This window comes from Rhamphochromis longiceps, linkage group LG12 (genome assembly GCF_057381845.1).
Source record: "Rhamphochromis longiceps isolate RC_006_pf linkage group LG12, R_longiceps_female_GT1.1, whole genome shotgun sequence".
Lineage (NCBI taxonomy): Eukaryota > Metazoa > Chordata > Actinopteri > Cichliformes > Cichlidae > Rhamphochromis > Rhamphochromis longiceps.
Genome location: NC_140568.1, coordinates 44,199,969 through 44,219,246, shown reverse-complemented (window position 1 = coordinate 44,219,246; position 19,278 = coordinate 44,199,969). Strand labels below are relative to the sequence as shown.

The window sequence follows — 19,278 nt, the reverse complement described above, 5'->3', positions numbered from 1 at the left end:
GCTACGTGGAAAGATATATACATGAGTGCAGGTGGTGATCAGTGCCAAACATGGAATGATGCAGTGACACAGCGTAGGGTCATGTGTTAGTGGTGGGTACAGTCATATGGTTATTGTTCATGTGTCCGACAGCAGAGGGGAAGAAACTGTTCTTATGGCGAGAGGTTCTGGTGCGAATGGACCGGAGCCTCCTGCCTGAGGGGAGCAGGTCAAACAGACTGTGTCCAGGGTGAGAAGGGTCAGCTGAGATCCGAGCTGCACGCCGCAATGTCCTGGAGGTGTGCAGGTCCTGCAGAGATGGGAGTCTGCAGCCAATCACCTTCTCAGCAGAGCGCACAACACGCTGCAGTCTCTGTTTGTCCCTGATAGTGGCTCCAGCGTACCACACGGTGATGGAGGAGGTGAGGATGGACTCGATGATTGCAGTGTAGAACTGCATCATCATCCGTGTTGGCAGGTTGAATTTCTTCAGCTGCCTCAGGAAGTACATCCTCTGCTGGGCTTTCTTGATGACGGAGGTGATGGTGGGCTCCCACTTCAGGTCCTGGGTGATGGTGGTACCCAGGAAGCGGAATGAGTCCACAGAGGTGATGGGGGTGTCAGTCAGGATGATGGGGGGGAGTGGGGCTGTGTGCTTCCTGAAGTCCACAATAATCTCCACTGTCTTCTGGGCATTCAGCACCAGGTTGTTGTGGCTGCACCAGGACACAAGACGTTCAACCTCCCTCCTGTAGGCAGACTCATCCCCGTCCAAGATGAGTCCAATAACGGTGGTGTCATCTGCAAACTTGATTAGCTTGACAGACTGGTGGGTGGAGGTGCAGCAGTTGGTGTACAGGGAGAAGAGCAGAGGAGAAAGAACACAGCCCTGAGGGGAGCCGGTGCTGATGGTCCGGGAGTCCGAGACATTCTTTCCCAGCCTCACATGCTGCTTCCTGTCCTTCAGCATATATATATATATATATATATATATATATATATATATATATATATATATATATATATATATATATATATATATATATATATATATATATAGCTGATATCTAAAACCTGATTCTGCCACTTTATTTTTTTTAATTCAGTTTTTTTGTCACATGCTGTGCAGCCGATGATTAAATTCCACCACATGGGGGTGTAGCTCAGTGGCAGAGCGTTTGACTGCAGATCAAGCGGTCTCTGGTTCAATTCTCAGTGTGCCCTCCAGTCTCTCTGCTGTAGAGATGATCGTTGGTACTTTCATCTATTGTCTCAATATGCAAATCTATGAAATGCTGAGGAGTGTGTGCTGCAGCTGCCCAGAACCCAAAGTGCTGATCTTCACTCAGTAACTTTCAGCATTCTGTAACAACAGCCTAGCAGAATCATGAAGACTGTGATAAACAACATTTATAACATGTTTCCTGTTTCACTGCACAATAACAGACAAGCTGTTTTCATCACAGCAGGAACATTATTAGAGTTTGTTACAGAGGCGTCACCTTTACTGTGACAGGCTGAGCTCACAGGAGTCTCAGTCGATGTCAGACTGAACTGCAACATAATCAACAGTTTTTAGGAGATGAGTTTAGTTACTGTCACTTGAGTTTGTTCTGTTTGGAGGTCACAGCTGGATCGGTGAGCTTCACAGAGCTGTCCGCCTTCAGACTCGACGGTTTCCTGGATATAAGAAAAACAGAAGAAGAAGAAAGTCAGGTGACATAAAACACTTAAAGCTAACAAAGGGAAAGCTCCAGAGCAGCAATGTCAAACTGCTTCAGTGGCCACCTCTCTCCATCACTGAGTCAGTCTCAACTTTACGGCATTTAAAACATGTTTTTAATAACTAGTTTATTTTGATGAGGCTTCACTGACAGGTGGATGCTGACACCAGTCGCCCTGCTACGCCTCCATGATTGTGCCATTTGGAACAACCTGCTTTTCTTTAATATTTATCAGTGTGATGCTCAGATTACGTGTTTCTGTTTGTTCAACAGTTTATGGATGCAGTTTGCTGTGGGGAGAAGATAAGTCAGCACAACAACCTCTCATTGCTTTAACACAGTGAAGGCTACAACACCAACACTGAGGCTCTGTCCCTCTTTCACAAACAGTCTATGAACTGAACTACTTAAATAGGAGGATGTTGTCTGCCTGATATCTAAACTGATGAAGGAATGGAGAGTTTAAATGTTAGTTGTAAACAGCTATATCATATAATAACTGCAGCTGTAGCTGTGATCAGACATCCCCCTGCAGACCCTGAAGCTGAGCTCTGAGCTCCTCACAAACCTGCTGGAGCCAGCTTCCATCCTGGGGAGCACGTTTTTGTGTTTCAGCGCGGGGCGAGGCACAAAACCCAGATCTCCCGGCCTGTAGCGGGCCAGCTGGAACTGGAAACTCCAATCTGGATCCAGACTCCTTGTTCTACACAGACGATAAAGATGCAGGATTTCTGTCAGTCATCAACCTGTCAGGTATTTGCAGACCATCTTAGCGAGCACTGATTTTATTACCGGGCTGCTGCAGAGTCAGCCGTCTGCAGCTCGTTCACTTTGCCGCTGTCAGCAGCGGAGCTGGCAAATCCGTCTCTGCTTAAAAGCACCAGCATCCTCTGCATCAGCTGCTTCCACTGGTCCACCTCTGAGTCCTGCTGCAGGTGAAAACAAGACTGAAACAGTCTGATTGGCTGAGATAAAGACCTCACCTTCTTCACTGGAGCATGGAACCATCGTCATCGACAGAGAAATAAAATGAATTCAGTTTGCTTGCAACAACTTTGTGTTTTACAGATAAATTCCACCTTGTCATAAATCTTTTTTTCCATTTCTGTATTCTAAAACATAAAACGTTAATGAGGCGAATACCTCGTGTGTTCTGTGTTAGCTGAAGGTTTCAGACTTTTACTTTGAAATGATGTCGCTGTCATCTTACCATCAGTGCTTGTCTGAGAGCAACAGCAGCTTCCTGAATGATGTTCTTCATCCTGCTCCTCCTCCTCCTCTCCTGTTGAAGCTCCGCCTCCAGCTGACTGACCTGAGCTCTGTTTTTACTGCACTGTTCAGACAGAGAGGCCTGATTCTGCCTGAAAGCACAAGCAGAGGGGGTATAGCTCAGTGGTAGAGCGTTTGACTGCAGCTCAAGAGGTCTCCGGTTCAAATCCGGATGCCCCCTGAGCAAATGTTATGCCACCCTGAGTTACCTGCCATCATAGTTCAGAGCAGGAGTGGGAATGTGTTTTAGATGTCCTCGATCCAACACAGCTGATCTAAATGGCTAAATGACCTCCTCAACCTGTCCTGAAGTTCTCCAGAGGCCTGGTAATGACCTAATCATGTGATTCAGGTGTGCTGACCCAGGGTGAGATCACAGGAGACTCTTCAGCTTTTCCTCAAAGTGAAACAATTTCTCCCCTTTAAGGAAAAGATCTCTTTCTACTCCATATAATTTATTTTTCAACTTCAAAACAATCCTTACTCTTCTTCATCCTCTGCATTTAAGCCACCTTTCTTCTGATTGGTTGCCTCTTTCAAACAGGTTTGTCCTGAACAGTGCATATATGGCAGAAATGATAATAACAGGCTGACCCTGACATGTTTAACTAATAATAATAAATAATGAACGATATCAGTGAGTACTCCAAACTGATGCACAACTTTCTGTTTTCTGCCTGAATCTGAGCCTTTAAACTAAAATACACTTCTCTAGTTTTGCATGTAAAGAATTATTCATTTTGAATGAACACGTTTCCTGTTGTGTTTCTATGTACAAATAATAATTTATGGAGTTAAATGTACGATATTTCACAGACACTGTTTTGTGTGGCCGTGGTTAACACGTCAGGTCAAGGCTGCTCTTATCTTGCAGCGTCTCTTCTCTGCATGTGTGAAAGAGGGATTTTTTGAGCTCTTGGCTTGGAAACACAGAGGAGCAACTGAGGTGGAAAAGAAGGAGGCGAGCACTCCGAGTCACTGATGACAGCAGCTGGGACCGCTGCAAACGTCGCTTTCTTTGTCTGCAGTGATGAACAAGGCTTCATTGTGCAGAGATCTGCGTCTGCCTGAGAAGAATGCGACCTTGCTGATAAGAAAAGTAGCAGAGCAGAGCAGAGCAGTGAGTAATGAGCATTTAATGTTCATATCAGGCACCTGTTTGAGTACCTGCTTGATGGGAGCCACAAGTGCTCTTTTCTAGAGGCATTTTTTTAGTGTGTGTGTGTGGAGTCCTGCCTGTGCCCCTCACATTAACATTTAACTATTAATCACAGTGTTGCTAAATAACAGGCTCTGGGTTGCATCAGTCACATGATGACCATTAACCAATGATCGCCCTTGACAGCAGAGCGCGCTGGTCACGAGTCAGGAACGAGCTCTACAGCACGCAGGAGTATTAGCTTATGTACACGTTGGTCAGTTGTGTTGTGGCAACTGACGAATTGAAACAAATGAGTGTGCTGTGTGAGTAACAGCGTGACAACCATCACCTGTCCTTTTATTAACTGCACAAGTAGTAGCTGCTAACTAACTGGGTGAGGCTGTCCTGGGTCTGTGGGGCTGTCCCCGTTTTATGGAACATATTTATTTTTACAGGGCTTTCCCTCCCTTTATGGAGGGCTTACATTTAGTATATTTACACAGAGTGAGAGTGTGTGTGTGTGTGTGTTGCCTTATGATTCCAAGCACTGTCACCAATCTTTGCATTTCATTATTATCTCACCTGTTTAATCAGCTACATTCTCTCCAATGGACTTTTTACCGTCTACGGTCTCAGATCCACACAGCCCCGCCCTCCAGCCCCGCCCTGCAGCACTGTCAGCAGCAACATTGTACCCATCAGGTAAAACATAGGCTAGTTTCTTGATGAGTGTGGGTTGTTGTTCCAGGCTGAACGTTTCCCTTTTTAACTTTGAGCCCCGCCCCTTCAAACCTCTGCACTGCCCGGGTTCATTTTCACTCTGAATACAAATTTCTGTATTTCTGCTGCACTAATGTAAAATACTAGTTTATGTCTTTGTATTGAAGTAAAACAAAAATGAGTGCACAAATATTTTTCTATTTTTAAATATTAATACATGAATTTTCCAGCAATCATAAGTAAAAGAGATGTTTTCTTGTCTCGTTCAGGGAGGCCTCATCATCATGATCCAGCCATCAGCTGCTACCAGTAACAGGATTCAGTGCTTTTATGTTTCCTGTCTGTCTCTTTTGTGTCTCTGTTGTTATTGATTTATTTGATTACTTATTATTGATGAATCTCACTGTGGAGTTATTGCTTGCATATAAACGTACCACAAATGAGACTACGAGCCCGTATGTGTAATAACTGCACCTGCTGCTTTGCTTTCATTAACGTGAACGTGAACCTGAGTGAGACTCATCTGTACGGACGGCAGAGTGAACTTTGACCTCAGCGCCTCCATCTTGCCCAGGGCTCCTGCGTGTTCGGTCTGAAGCTGCTCGAGCCGCTGCCTGCAGTCCTTCTGCTCCGCCTGCAGCTGCTGGCACTTCTCTGTGAGCTGCTCCACCACCTGATGGAGAGAGTTGGGTATGCATTTAGAGTGAATCACTTGTTTTTCACGTTAAGAAGACGTTGGCGTTAAACACGATGAAAGGGCCTGGCACTGGGAGCACACTGTCTAGTGCTGGTCCACTTTTCAGTAACCTTGATTTAACTAAATAAAATGTGGATTATTTGAAGCCACTGTAATCTGAGTGGACAGTGAAGCATGACTGTGGTTACACTGCATTTAAAATATTAAGTTAAACTTAAAGACATTTAGAATTCCTTCTCTTACCTTCTTACGGACGCAGCTGGTGCGTGATGTGTCTCTGAGCATTTCTTCCAGGTTTTCCACATCCATGCTGAGCTGACTCTTGCAGCCCCGCAGGGCAGCATTCTCCTCCATCAGGATCTGCACCTGCTCCGACAGCTGCCCCACGCGAGCTTTCACCTCCGCGTTCTCCTGCAGCGCCAGCCTGGTCGTCTCCGGGACTTTCTGGTCCACCAGGAGCTGCACCTCTGCTGCCATGGCTGCAGCGTGAGACTCCAGCTCCCTCTCCAATCTTTGGCAGGACACAAGACAAAGGAGGTAAAATCAGAGGGTATTTTAGGTGGATAATTCAGGTATGCAGCCTTGTGAGGAGACACTGACGATATTTGTGTATTTGCTGTGCAGTAGATAAGGTGTTAACAGCAACGTGGAAGTGAGTGTTCTCATATATAGCCAGATATTTATTCAATTAAATTTTATTTATATAGCGCCAAATCACAACAAGTTGCCTCAAGGCGCTTTATATTGTACAGTAGATACAGAGAAAAACCCAACAATCATATGACCCCCTATGAACAAGCACTTTGGCGACAGTGGGAAGGAAAAACTCCCTTTTAACAGGAAGAAACCTCCGGCAGAACCAGGCTCAGAGGGGGGCGGGGCCATCTGCTGCGATTGGTTGGGGTGAGAGAAAACTTATTTTATGCCCTTAAATTTATGCCTGCAGGTTCAGAGCTTCAAAGGAACACGACCCTTGGTGGGACGAGGATCACATAAAGGAAGAAACATTAGTGCTACAGAGGCAGGATTAACATGTCGTCCTGAAGACAAGCTGCGAGTTGCTGCACTGACACGGATTTGTTTACAGTCTGAACTTAAACTAGTTTCTACGAGTGGACTCGACCCGGGTAATGGAACGAGTCTGTGCTGTGATTTTTAAAGTGGATTCCACCTCCTCTTTTCCAGCAGCGCTTTCATCTCCAGGCTGTGAATGTCATCCTTGTGCTCTTCCTTCTGACTCGCCAGCTGCTTCTCCAGCGACTCTAAGCTGGACATCATCTCCTCCTTTTGCCCCTGAAACGCCTCCAGGCTTGCAAACCTCTCCGCTAGAGGAGAGAAGAGGAGAGTTTAAATCATTCCCTGAAGCCAGTCTTTGCTGAAATAAACCTCCTGAAAGTTTAATGGTTCCTGCTGGAAACACTTGCATCCAAAAGAAATCTGGGCTGGATTTTCAAGGAATACTATAAATATAGGAATACTATAAATATAGGAATACTATAAAGCTGAGCTCCTTTTAACATCTTTGGCAGGGAGAGGCTGATCGAGGCCTCTTCCAGCAAATCACTGTCAGCTCTTTTCAGCCTTTCCAAAAGTAAAACCTTTTTTTAAATTTTAGTATTATTAATTTCTATATTTGAGACAAAACAAAAAGGCTTTAATTGGAAGGAAAACTTTTGAGTTCCCACATTTGAATTCTTGTGGCTGACACTTCATGGTATGATACAACATTAAACTAATGTTTAAGAACAGGCTTCAGAAAGTTAAATGGAAAATGTATATTCTCCTGAAATGCAAAGACATATTTAATTTAACATATTTAAAATATCACGAGATTCCAAATAATGTAATCTTTAAGATTCCCCCACAGAGCTTTATTGATGCTACACAGACACACACACCGCCCTCATAAATATGAACAAATACTTTGGAGTAAAATCCATCTGAAATGTATAAAATCAAAGGTTTATTTATTCAAATAATTGATTATTGAGGAAAATATGTCTCGGTATAAACTGAACTCATACCAGTCGTTTGACCAGATTCCATTAAGATTAGTTACACGTAAAACGTTCAAACAAAAGAATGCAGTGATATTTTGTAATGATTGTGAAAGCATATGTTTGAAATAAAAATGAACTGAACTGAAAAGGGAGGAAGATCCAGAAATTTCATCTTTTATTTAAAAAAAAAAAAATCCTTATTATTATTTTAAAAATCGAATCCCTACCATCACTTTGATGTTTATGTGGATACCCTGTGGTAAACTCTGGTGGGCTACATGCTAAGAGCTGAACTTTTACCGAGTGCTGTGTTTTCTTTGATAAGCTCATCGATGCGGTTCTGAAGCTCCTGCCTCTCCCGGCTGTGCCGCAGCTGCAGGGCGTCTCTTTCCTGATCTGAAGCCTGCAGCTGGTTCTGCAGCCGCTGCGACAGCTCGCCCACCTCGTCCTCCTTCTCCAACAGGGAACGCTTCAGGTACGCGATCGTGTCTCTGTTCTCCTGCTCCAGTGTGCTGCGCTGAGTCAGCAAGTCTTTCCTCTGTCTCACAAGGTCATCACATTTCAGCTGATGTCTGAGGGGTTAAGGATGACAGCTTCAACGATTTATAAACTGCATCTGGCCTTTTCTGGATTTCAAGCAGCTCTACAGCTCGAGCAGAGCATGCACTGTCTGAGTGACCTCAAGCTCACTCAGACCGATGGATGCCTGAAACAAATAAATATGTGAAGGTCTCGAGGCCTGTAGAAACCACAGTTTTGCAGGTGTGAGAGTGATATTTTATTTCCAGCTTCTCAAATACAAAATATCTTTAAAACAGGCCAAATCAGGTGAATGTTTTTGACAGATAAGATGGAAAACTCTAAAAAATATTCCCAGTGTGACATGTACCAAATCCAAATGAACTTTTTTTTTATTTTAGAAAAAGCAAGTTTCCAATACTTGAAAAACAAACAGACACTTTCAACACTTAACTTTCTTTCTTTTGAGAAAATTCTGACAGTAAGCACCTAAAATTACTGACACAAGACAATCAACTTGCCTGAAATACTTTAATATTCTTTTGAACCTTGGTTAGTTTCAAAGTCACCACAAAGCAGTGTGAGAAACATGAGTCTCACACTGCAATTTACTTTCTTTTCTTTTTTAAATAAATTTTTATTGCTTTTTGCAACAGCATACAAAGGTCTGTTTTCCCAGTAATATGCTGCAGTAATAGGAACCCTCCCCCCCTCACCTCCCACCCTGCTCTCTTCCAAACTTACATCAAATAAAAAACACATAGAATATGTGTACATTTGTGACATTTATACATATTGAAGGAAACAAAAAAGAGAAAAAAACAAACAAACAAAAAAAAACAATAGAAACAGCTAGCACAGACTAAACAATTTTCCCCTCATCCAAAACGGAAAAATGTTCCACGGGCTTCTCCACATTTAAAACATGTATCTGGAATTCTGTTATTATATTTGTTCAATTTCACCAGTGTTACATATGTTTGCATGATCCAATTATATTGTAATAACTTTAGGTTAATATTAATCGATTGTTTTTGTGATTTTAAGCAAATTGGCTTCCATGTCTCCTCAGAAATATTAATATTTAGGTCCTTTCTCCAAGCTTCTAACTTAGAAGCTGATGTTTCTGGCGAGACAGAGACAATCCAGTTATAGAATGTTGAAATTAAGCCTTTATTACCACCTTTTTCCACCATTAACTCCTCTAACTTACTTAACTGGGGAACGCTGAGAAACTGATTTTGCATGAAAGAAATGAAGCTTCTAATCTGTAAATACTTTTGAAACTAAATCCTCAAATGAGACCATTATTCCATCACAAAAAAGATCACCCACTTTCCTAACACCTTTTTCTGCCCAACCCTGGAACCCTGCGTCCAAATTTCCTGGTGCAAATAAAGCATTTCCTCAAATAGGACTAACCTGAGAGAGATTATTCTTAATATTCATCATTTCTTTTATTGTAAACCAAACTTCAATCATATTTTGGACTATGGGATTATTTGTTTCTTTCTTTAATTGTTTTGGCTGTGCAGAGTGTAAGTACAAGTTTAATGGCATTTTAAGAGAATTTGCTTCCCTTCCCTCCCAAGATGGGGTATTTTGGGATGAAAAATAAAACATTATTGTCCTTAGTTGAATAGCCAGATAGTACCAGTAAAAATTGGGGACATTTCAACCCCCCTGTATCAAAGGGAAGATACAACAAAGACAAGCGAATGCGGGGATGCTTCTTGTTCCAAATAAACTCTCTGACTAATGACGCTGGTTTGCTAAACAATCTTCCAAGTGTCTCCCTTTAGCATTTTTCTCATGCAGTATAAATACTGATTTATGGTTTGGACGTGTGCAGAGGGTTGGTGTTATGATATTTTGATACCACGGTTAGCATTTACAGAAGATTGTTTTATACAGGAAAACTGTTACTCAATAAGGCCTATATACTAGTTGTTTTTCTCTTTCTCTGTGACCCAAGAATTAATGTGTAAGACTCACAGGCTGGTACCCCAAGGTCGAAAACACCACAGAGACGAGACCACTTCCTTACTCCCATCCTCCCTTCCTTATCTCTTAGAAAAAGGCTCGTTAAAGGCCAGGTGGTTTGTTTCAGAATTCACTAATGAAAGAACTCTGTATTCTGTGTATTTTGCTGGGATGATCATAAATTGTAGCTGAACTGATAAACTACACACAGGATACTTCTTTGCTCACAAGGCAGGAAGACGTTTCCTTATTTGGTCTGTACTGGTTTGAACTGGGAAAGCTGACACACGAACCTTTTTTTCCTCTATATAAACTGCTGTGTATCAAATAAACCTTTGAGTCGATTGGGAAGGCAACCTAAAGCAGTCTCTGTTTTCTTGTTCTCCCAAGCTGCTCCCGAGCTCGTACTAACACGCTGAATGGCATACCTGAGTGTTACTTTAAATAATTAGGAATCTTAGAAGGAAAGGACAAAACTCTGCTTATCGCTCACGCCACGGAGGAAACCCGGGATGGCAATTTCCTTCAATTTTCTAATAAGCATGTGGGATTGGTCTGGTCAGGCGCGTGACCATGTGTGATTTAACTAACTCCCCCCCAGTCAGTATCATTTAATACACCGTCTGGGGGAACAATGATCGATTCTCTGCTCGAACTTGAACTGTGTGTGTGTTCCTCCAGATATGATAAAACTTCAGCCATAGAGACAGCTAGCCATGTCTCATTACAGCGTGCACCTGGGGAATCAGAGAAGAATGTATAGTTATCCTTTGTATAATCTATGTGTGTGTCTGGGCCAGTTAACTTTAGTCTGCGCAGACATATCATACTAGTATTAAAATGGAGAGGGATCTGTCCTAAGGGCAGTGAGGGTTTTAACCTATTCTTAGGGCGTTTCATTGGGGCGCAGGTCCCTGCGGTGTCATTAGATAACTTCAATAATTCGCCTAATGGAGTCTCAGGGTTAGTTGGTGTGTGTGTGTGTCTAAGTAAGCAGTCGAGAGGGCTCAGAGTCAACTGTAAAGCGTCTTTAAGGAGAGCATTATCTCCGCCGATTTCCTCTAGTCCCTCAGTGAGGGGGAAACCGGATATGGGGTATCCTACTATTACCTGTTCTGGATTAGCCTTTGAACAGACATAACAGTTACTGTTTCCTAAATCACGAGCGGCTGTTCTGGCATTTTCATACCAGGCGTTAGCTCCTGTTCTAGAGGGTGCATAAAATGGTTTATTAGTGGCGTCTATGTTGCTATTTACTGATTTTAGGGAGCGTGAGGAGTGCATTAAGTAGGTGTCTTGCAAAATAGAGCATGAGGTATAGTCAGCAAAATATGACCTGCAGAAATGTGAACATGGTTGCAGTTTACAATACAAAATAGCAAAGAAAAATCCTAAGGTTAATGCGATAGATATGATAAATAACCTAAATATATAAGACAATATATAAGAAAAACAGTTCTTCAGTCGTCTCCTGGCCTGGTCCCAGGTTCGAGAGACACAGAATAAGCGTCGTATGATGACAATGGGCATTTCATTTTCTCCATTATCAGGATGAAATGAGTCTGGCTTTATCAGGTTAGACATCATGTGGTACTTTTGGCTTTCTGTTCCTGCTGGATGTTTGAGTACCTTGTTGTTGTTCTTTCAGGCGTTGTGTGTTAATCAGTGATTGCGTGTGTGTATGTAACTTTTGGATCCGGGCGCTGGCTCGCCTGAGATGTCATCTACCCGTGTGTGTTTATTTGCTCTAGTTCCGGGCGCTGGCTCGCCGGAGATGTCGTCTGCTTGATCCGACGCCTGAGATGGTCCGATTGGGCTGGTCTTAACCCTGCTGGCATGAATCCACTGAGGTTGTCCGTCCGTAAGGATGCTGGTTCTTCGTCACTGCCAGTACAGTCTGGGGCTGGAACACGCGCGGCCTCCCAGAGAGTCCTTGGTTTTAGTGGCTTCTCCAACATGCATCTCCTTGTCTCCACTGGTGGAACTGTGGAGGGGAAAGGCTGAGAGAGACAAACTTTCTGATAGTTATTATTCAGTTTTTCTACCAGGTTGTGAACATCAGTGGACAATGCAATATACATCACCTTCTACTAGCGGTGCCCCTCTGGAAGCTGACCATGGTGTTGGAAATAGTCTTATTTCAAATGGAAATAATTTGGTTACTGTAGATTGAGTCATTCTAATCTCACAGAGGACTTGAGGAAGTAATTTGACCCAGGTCATTAAAGTTTTAGCACACTTTTGAATTACTTCTAATGTGAATGAAGATCCTCTATCACTGTTAATCTGGTGAGGTATTCCGAATCTGGGTATTATTTCATTGCTCAACTTTTGACAGACTACTTCTGCAGTTTCTTTTGAGGTTGGATAAGCTTCTACCCATTTACTAAATTGATCCTGGTAGTACTTGATGCTTCCTTGTACTGGCATGTGTGTAAAATCAATTTGTAATGTATGAAATGGAAAATCTGGTTGTGGTAAATGCTGATGTTTTGCTTTTGAGCTACCTACATTAGTTCGCGCACATGTTAGACAGGTTGCTAATATGCTTTTTACTGCATGCAATGTTTTCTCAATTACAAATCTTAATTTTATTGCTCCTATTACCCCTCTTTGTCCGACATGACTCACACAGTGAAAATGTCGGGCAAGGACTGGCATCAGGGAATATGGGAGGGCAATCAAACCCTTAAGATTTTGTATAGGCCATCTCTGTCATCTAAGGTACAGTCATTATTCTCCCAATAGGTGTAATCAGATGCAGAGGCTTGCTCTTTTATGAATTTTAAATCAACATTTTTGTCTAAATAGTCTGGGAGTGTAACAAGTGGCAGCTGTAGGGGCACAGATAATACTTCCTGCGGAGGTGGGAGCTGTGATGCAGCTGCAGCCTTGGCTGTCACGTCTGCTAAGGCATTACCTGTTGCTTCGTCTGTGTCAGCTGTACTGTGTCCTTTCGTTTTTACAACTGCAACGGCCGATGGCAGCTGTATAGCCTGAAAAAGTCTTTTAACAAAATCACAATTTAGCAATTTATTTTCCATCAGCAGATCTAAATCCTCTCTGTCTCCACAATGTGCCAAAGTCATGCACAACGCCAAATGCATAGCGGCTGTCTGCGTAAATCGTCACATGCTTATCCAAATGTAGCTCACAGGCGCGTATTAAAGCCATGAGCTCTGCTTTTTGTGCTGAGTGAAATGGTAATGAGTGAGCCTCTAGTATGATGTCAGGCAATGTCACCACTGAATAGCCACAAAGAAATGAGTTGTCATTCGGCCTTGAACAGGACCCGTCCACATAAACCGTGGCTGAGTCTGGGATAGGTGTTTGCTCTAAATCTGGACGTGGTGCTGTGGATTCCTGTATACGTGTCATGCAGTCATGATCGTCAAGCCTGTCTGAGCCAACCTGTCGGTCAGAAGAACACAGCATAGGATCAATAAATGTGCTGGCGAATCAGGTGTGCTGCTCGCTTTTATAGTGAGATTTGCATATGTTGTGTAGTTATGTTTGCTAGAATGGTCGTGACCTGGTGATTGGTGTGTAGAATAGTGTCATGTGAGAGTGTGAGCTTCTCGCAGTCCCTTATCATGATAGAGCAAGCTGCTACTGCCCTCAGGCAGGCCGGCATTCCTGAACAATTCAGGCAGCACCTTTGAGTGGCGGAGGTCAGCACTCCCTGTAATGCATTGAAAGAGGCAGTCATTTCTGTGGACCACAGTATTCGAGGAGGCTTGTCTTTTTTTTACAACAGTCACGCAGAATGTGGTCATGAAAAGAACAGTCTGGTATCCACTGTCTGCAATAGTTCACCATGCCTAGGAAGGACAACATTTCCTTCTGTGTAGTGGGACGAGGGACAGAGGTCACAGCTTTGACCCTGTCTGCAGTCATGGAACGTTTTCCGTGAGACAGTGTGAATCCCAAATATTGAACAGAAGTCTGACAGTACTGCATTTTCTTTGCTGATGCTTTGTGGCCAGTCTTTTGGAGGTGCTGGAGAAGCATGTGTGTAGCAGTTTGACATAGTTTTTCACTTTCAGCACAGAGGAGGAGGTCATCCACATGTGGATCAGGGTGCAGCCCTGGAGGAGTGAAGCACCATTGAGAAAGCAGCAGAGCTGTCTATCATGCCTTGGGGCAAACGAGTCCAAGTGTACTGCTTATTTCTATGTGTGAATGCAAATAACGGCTGTGTGTTTTACTGAGAAAAAGGAGCGGAGCATAAATCCACCACGGTAAAGTGTGTATGCAAAGCATGTCAATATGCTGTGAACATCTGAAACGAGAGGTGGCAGAGGAATGTTGACTGCATTAATTTGCCTTAAGTCTTGTATGAAACGCCATACGCCAGGTTTGTTAGGCTTTGGCACAGGATTGACAGGAGTGTGGGCTTTATTACTCCTGTAGTCAATAAATCTCCTATCATGACATCTAGGGCTGCGGCTTTTTCCGTGGAAATGGGATGCTGCTTGACATATACTGGCTTGTTGTGTTTTAATAGGTGTACGTGATAAAGTGTACAGTCAATAAATCCTATATCATTCTCACTTTTTGACCACAATGTCATATTCTGGTATTCAGCTGGCAACATAAGTGCAGAAATAGTACAGTCGATAGGGTAGGTTAGATCTATGTGACGACATGGTGTAGTTATATCATAACCTATGTCTGAGTTATGTGACAAAATCACTGTTTGACCTTCACTTGTGTGAGCAGTTATCATGTTGTTGAAAAGTGTGAGAGAAACAAAAGTGTGGCTCCCAGTCATGGGATTACCTGTTAGTGGCGTCTGTACACGTTTTTTTGGCACAGTGTGTGACATAGAGTACCGGACAAAAAGGATGTTGAGTTCATTCTCTGCTGAGGGTCCAGCTGACACAGAGGATGTTCCTTCTCCATCATGTCGGTACATAGGGCAGAGAAAACATAAGCTGTTATCAGTGTCAGCAAACATTTCACACTTTGTGTTAAATTAAATACACAAATTCATTTTTGCTCTGGGTGTCTGCGGCTGCTGGAAAACTGAGCTAAATTTGCACCTCTAGCTTGTCCAACAGTGCATAAAGCGTTTTATGAATACTAGGATAGATTCATCAGGCTTCTGTTTACACATAGTTACTGCATTTAAGTCAATTTTGTCTCTGGACATTGTTAGCAGGAATTTCTTTAGATTCTTAAAGAAATCGGCGACTTTGTCATTATTTACCCTCCTTTTGTCCATAGCGGTAACATTTGATGCATCACGTCGCGGCATTCTATCATATTTTCTACAGGACTTTTTAAGCAGACTACTTTTCTTATCACAAATGATATTCAACATTTCTACTGACCTGGTTTCTGGCGATAATCGTTCGGGATAAGGCTCCAGAAATAAATTAGAATGCATTGAACTCACAGTCCGTAAGTTGTAAACAAAGTCAGTCACATAAGCACTTCCGCATGTTCTGGATACGTAATCATGGAAGTCTTCGCCGATTCGTGGACGTGGGTTACACGTAACCGGAAATGGGAGGCGCACTGAGCCGTTATTTGAGACTTTATTTTGTATTTTATTAATTTTTGGTTTTACAGGTACTTTAGATTTTTTATCGGACCTGTCTGTGGTCTTTGAATAATTCTGACTCATGTTCAGTGATTTCCAGAGGGGTTTACACGCTAGGAGGATTTAGGTTAGTATTTTCGCTGCGGCACAGCTGAGGTCACTTTAAATTTATTGCTAGCAATTTTTTGTTTGTGTGAGCAACTCTCACATAGCGAGCAACTTCTCGCTTAACGAGCAACTTCTCGTAAAACAACAGGCAACTTCCTGTGTCTTTCTGCTTTTAATTTACTGCTTTTAACCCTTGTATGGTAATCGGGTCTGTGAGACCCGTTCAACTTCTCCCTGTGTCACTCTTTGGTGAGCAACTTCTCACTTAACGAGAAGTATTTAAGACAACAGGCAACTTCCTGTGTCACTCTTTGGTGAGCAACTTCTCACTTAACGAGAAGTATTTAAGACAACAGGCAACTTCCTGTGTCACTCTTTCTGAGTGAGCAACTTAAACAAAATTAAAATATTCAAGACAACAGGCAACTTCCTGTGTCCACCAACACCACACAAGGGTTAATTTACTTTATTCGGGGACTGAGGAAGTCAGTCAGTGTATCTCTCTGGATCACTAAGTGAAACTTCGTCAGCATATCCCGTTTTTTTTTGGATCGATCACTGAGAGAGGTATAATAGGTCTTTATATAAATATGAAAGACGCATATTTACCTTCTGTCAGGAATCCCACTTCTGACACCAAAATTGAAGGAAATTGCCATCCCGGGTTTCCTCCGTGGCGTGAGCGATAAGCAGAGTTTTGTCCTTTCCTTCTAAGATTCCTAATTATTTAAAGTAACACTCAGGTATGCCATTCAGCGTGTTAGTACGAGCTCGGGAGCAGCTTGGGAGAACAAGAAAACAGAGACTGCTTTAGGTTGCCTTCCCAATCGACTCAAAGGTTTATTTGATACACAGCAGTTTATATAGAGGAAAAAAAGGTTCGTGTGTCAGCTTTCCCAGTTCAAACCAGTACAGACCAAATAAGGAAACGTCTTCCTGCCTTGTGAGCAAAGAAGTATCCTGTGTGTAGTTTATCAGTTCAGCTACAATTTATGATCATCCCAGCAAAATACACAGAATACAGAGTTCTTTCATTAGTGAATTCTGAAACAAACCACCTGGCCTTTAACGAGCCTTTTTCTAAGAGATAAGGAAGGGAGGATGGGAGTAAGGAAGTGGTCTCGTCTCTGTGGTGTTTTCGACCTTGGGGTACCAGCCTGTGAGTCTTACACATTAATTCTTGGGTCACAGAGAAAGAGAAAAACAACTAGTATATAGGCCTTATTGAGTAACAGTTTTCCTGTATAAAACAATCTTCTGTAAATGCTAACCGTGGTATCAAAATATCATAACAGTTGGTATATAAACTGGACAGAGGATGTTAAAGAAGGAGCTGCAAGGAAGAAAACAGGAAGACCACGGAGAGCTAGTGTGGGAGAGGAGGATGTTAGAGACGATGCTCTGCTGTGATGACACTTAAAAAGAGAAGAAACTTGTGAATATGTTGGATAGAAAAAAATGAAAAGTCACTTTCATAAGTAAATCCTAGTACATGGCATGTGAAAGAAGCATGTAGTAAATGTTTTGTTGTATTTTGTTCATGTGAACCTGCATTAACACACTTTTCAAACCCCCTCATGAAGGAACCCCGGGATCATTGTTATCTGAGCGCACCAAAGAATGAAGCGTCTCACTGTAGCTTGTAAAATCAGTTCATTTCAATGAAGCTTTGTAAATTCAGCCTCCATTATGCTAATGCAACATTAGATCGAGTTAGCAAATAAAACATATTTAAGATATCATTACAAAGTGCTTTTTACTGCACACACAATCACTCTAAACATTACGGTAAACTTAAACGGCTCACCGCTCCAGCTCGTCGGTTAAATACGCTATCTGTGTCAGGTAGAGGTCCTTCTCTTTGTCCGCAGACCCGCTTTTCTCTGCAGGAAACTCGGAGTTTTCCTTTTTCGGTGTCTTCTTGTTTCCATCTCGTTTGTCGCTGCCTTTTCTCTCCGTCTTTCTGGGCATTGTGTCTCACAGAAAGTTAGCTAAAGTTTCCGCCGATAGCCCGGCGCGAGAAACTAAACGGCACCGTTGCTAGGCAATGCTGCCTTCAGTGACTTCTCGGAAACGGTGACGACTTCTTCTTTAACCTGATTCGTGATTGTGAATTGACTGAGATTTAAACTTTCTTGATAACAATTTAATACATACCGTACTGGAATAAAATACTTTCATGCCTTTTAAATGTGGCAGAGCTAATATATATTTCCATTCTGTTTAATATGCCATCATTTTCCCTTAAAATTCAGTTAATGTGCAATCACAAATAGAACTAAATGCATAGAAAATAAGAATGAAAAGAAAAGAAAAAAGACACTGGCGAGTACAAAAGAAATTGAAGACTGAGTTCATGATTGTAGCTAAAAGGTATCAACGGGGGAAAATATCAATATAATACATAATAACAGTGAAGCAGCATTTGAACTACACACGGAAAGCTTCAGAAACAATTCAGAGACTAAAGTGTCGAAAATGAAAGAAACTCTTTATATGCTTTCACTTTCAGTAGCACAAATTGGTTTTGCCATCTCCTTGTGTCCACCCAGGTAAATTAAATATATAAACACAACGTTATTGCGTGGCCATTCATCATTTCATTTCACTGCTTCATCAATGCAAACAAACCTCTACAGACCATTGCAAAAAGAAGGTCTGAGACCTAACTACAGGTATTCAAAGCCAACTTCATACCTACTTCTTGTTGCATGGTATACTCAGTTTAAAGCATAAATCATTGTGGGGGCTGGATTACATAGTTGGCTTTTATTGGCTCTACTGTTCATTTTACACTGATGATCATTTCAAAATAAGTGTCTCTCTCTGAGCTGCTGAGAGGCAGCATTTATTCATATTTATTATAAAGCGGTGGATGATAGGCACATACGTTTTCCATGTTGGTCTGCTGTGTTTTACAGGCCTGCTTGGACTGGATTCAGACTAATGGAGATGTTACCTGCATTAAACTGCAGACTTTATCACTGCATTATAATCTGTCATTATAACCTTTAGAGGCAATTAAACTCAGTGTTGCAGCCCTGCTTTCAGTTACTTTAGGACCTGAGCCAGTGAAGTGTAGCAGCTATTTATTTTGACTCAGTGATTCGGGGCTGCTTTTTAATTGGCAACTTTGTTTTATCCCCCTCCGTTTGGCTGTAAGGATTTTAATTGGCTGCCTCTGAGCTTCACCTCACTCCCTGTCTATAAATCCACCGGGCTGACTGACGGTGCGGAGGTCAGCTCAGTTTCAGCTCAGTCAAGCTGAGCAATTAATTAATTCACCAGCAGCCAAGGTGGGAAAAACACTGCAATAAATATGTTTCAGTGGGAAGATACTATAAAGAATATTACACTAATAGTAATAGTTATTTTAATTTGACAGGCAGAACAATTTCCTGTATTTAATTTGGGGGATAATTGGCATGAACCGTAGTTAAGTTGAATCTTCAGATTATAATACAGAGTCATGGTTATTTTCTGTTACCCACTTGGCCCACGCGTTGGTCCTTCACACTGCAAAGCTGGCACAGACTGAGTTAAAGTCCAAAGAGTATGCCTTTTTTCACTCTGCAAAGCCATCAGGTGGC

General features: G+C 42.3%; 1 protein-coding gene, 1 long non-coding RNA gene and 1 other non-coding gene across 4 annotated transcripts; 1 reads left to right on the top strand and 2 right to left on the bottom strand.

Annotated features, from left to right (window-relative positions):
• Positions 1–1,026: 1,026 nt before the first annotated feature.
• LOC146658083 (cilia- and flagella-associated protein 157-like) lies at positions 1,027–17,712 on the bottom strand. Of its 2 annotated transcripts, XM_085426541.1 has the most exons (10): positions 17,496–17,712; positions 7,831–8,102; positions 6,702–6,855; positions 5,774–6,041; positions 5,385–5,506; positions 2,914–3,064; positions 2,496–2,632; positions 2,272–2,406; positions 1,576–1,659; positions 1,029–1,342 (listed from the first exon to the last, which is right to left on the bottom strand). In XM_085426541.1, the coding sequence occupies exons 1-9, from the start codon at positions 17,657–17,659 to the stop codon at positions 1,578–1,580; spliced, it is 1,485 nt and encodes a 494-aa protein (XP_085282667.1). In that variant the 5' UTR covers positions 17,660–17,712; the 3' UTR covers positions 1,029–1,342; positions 1,576–1,577. The 2 variants fall into 2 exon arrangements, with proteins under 2 accessions (XP_085282668.1, XP_085282667.1); XM_085426542.1 differs by having other exon boundaries at positions 1,027–1,659; positions 2,496–2,629.
• Positions 3,082–3,153, top strand: trnac-gca (transfer RNA cysteine (anticodon GCA)). The gene has a single exon. It is a non-coding gene; the product is annotated as a tRNA-Cys (tRNA).
• Positions 13,216–15,358, bottom strand: LOC146658084 (uncharacterized). Its single transcript, XR_014914146.1, has 2 exons — positions 14,815–15,358; positions 13,216–13,443 (listed from the first exon to the last, which is right to left on the bottom strand). It is a non-coding gene; the product is annotated as an uncharacterized LOC146658084 (long non-coding RNA).
• Positions 17,713–19,278: the final 1,566 nt, after the last annotated feature.

Coding starts and splice junctions, on each gene's coding strand:
- LOC146658083 (XM_085426541.1), bottom strand. CDS start 17,659: ATGCCCAGAAAGACGGAGAGAAAAGGCAGCGACAAACGAGATGGAAAC. Junction 8,103..17,495: donor TTAACCGACGAGCTGGAGCG/GTGAGCCGTTTA, acceptor TTAACCCCTCAG/ACATCAGCTGAAATGTGATG. Junction 6,042..6,701: donor GCGCTGCTGGAAAAGAGGAG/GTGGAATCCACT, acceptor GTCCTGCCAAAG/ATTGGAGAGGGAGCTGGAGT.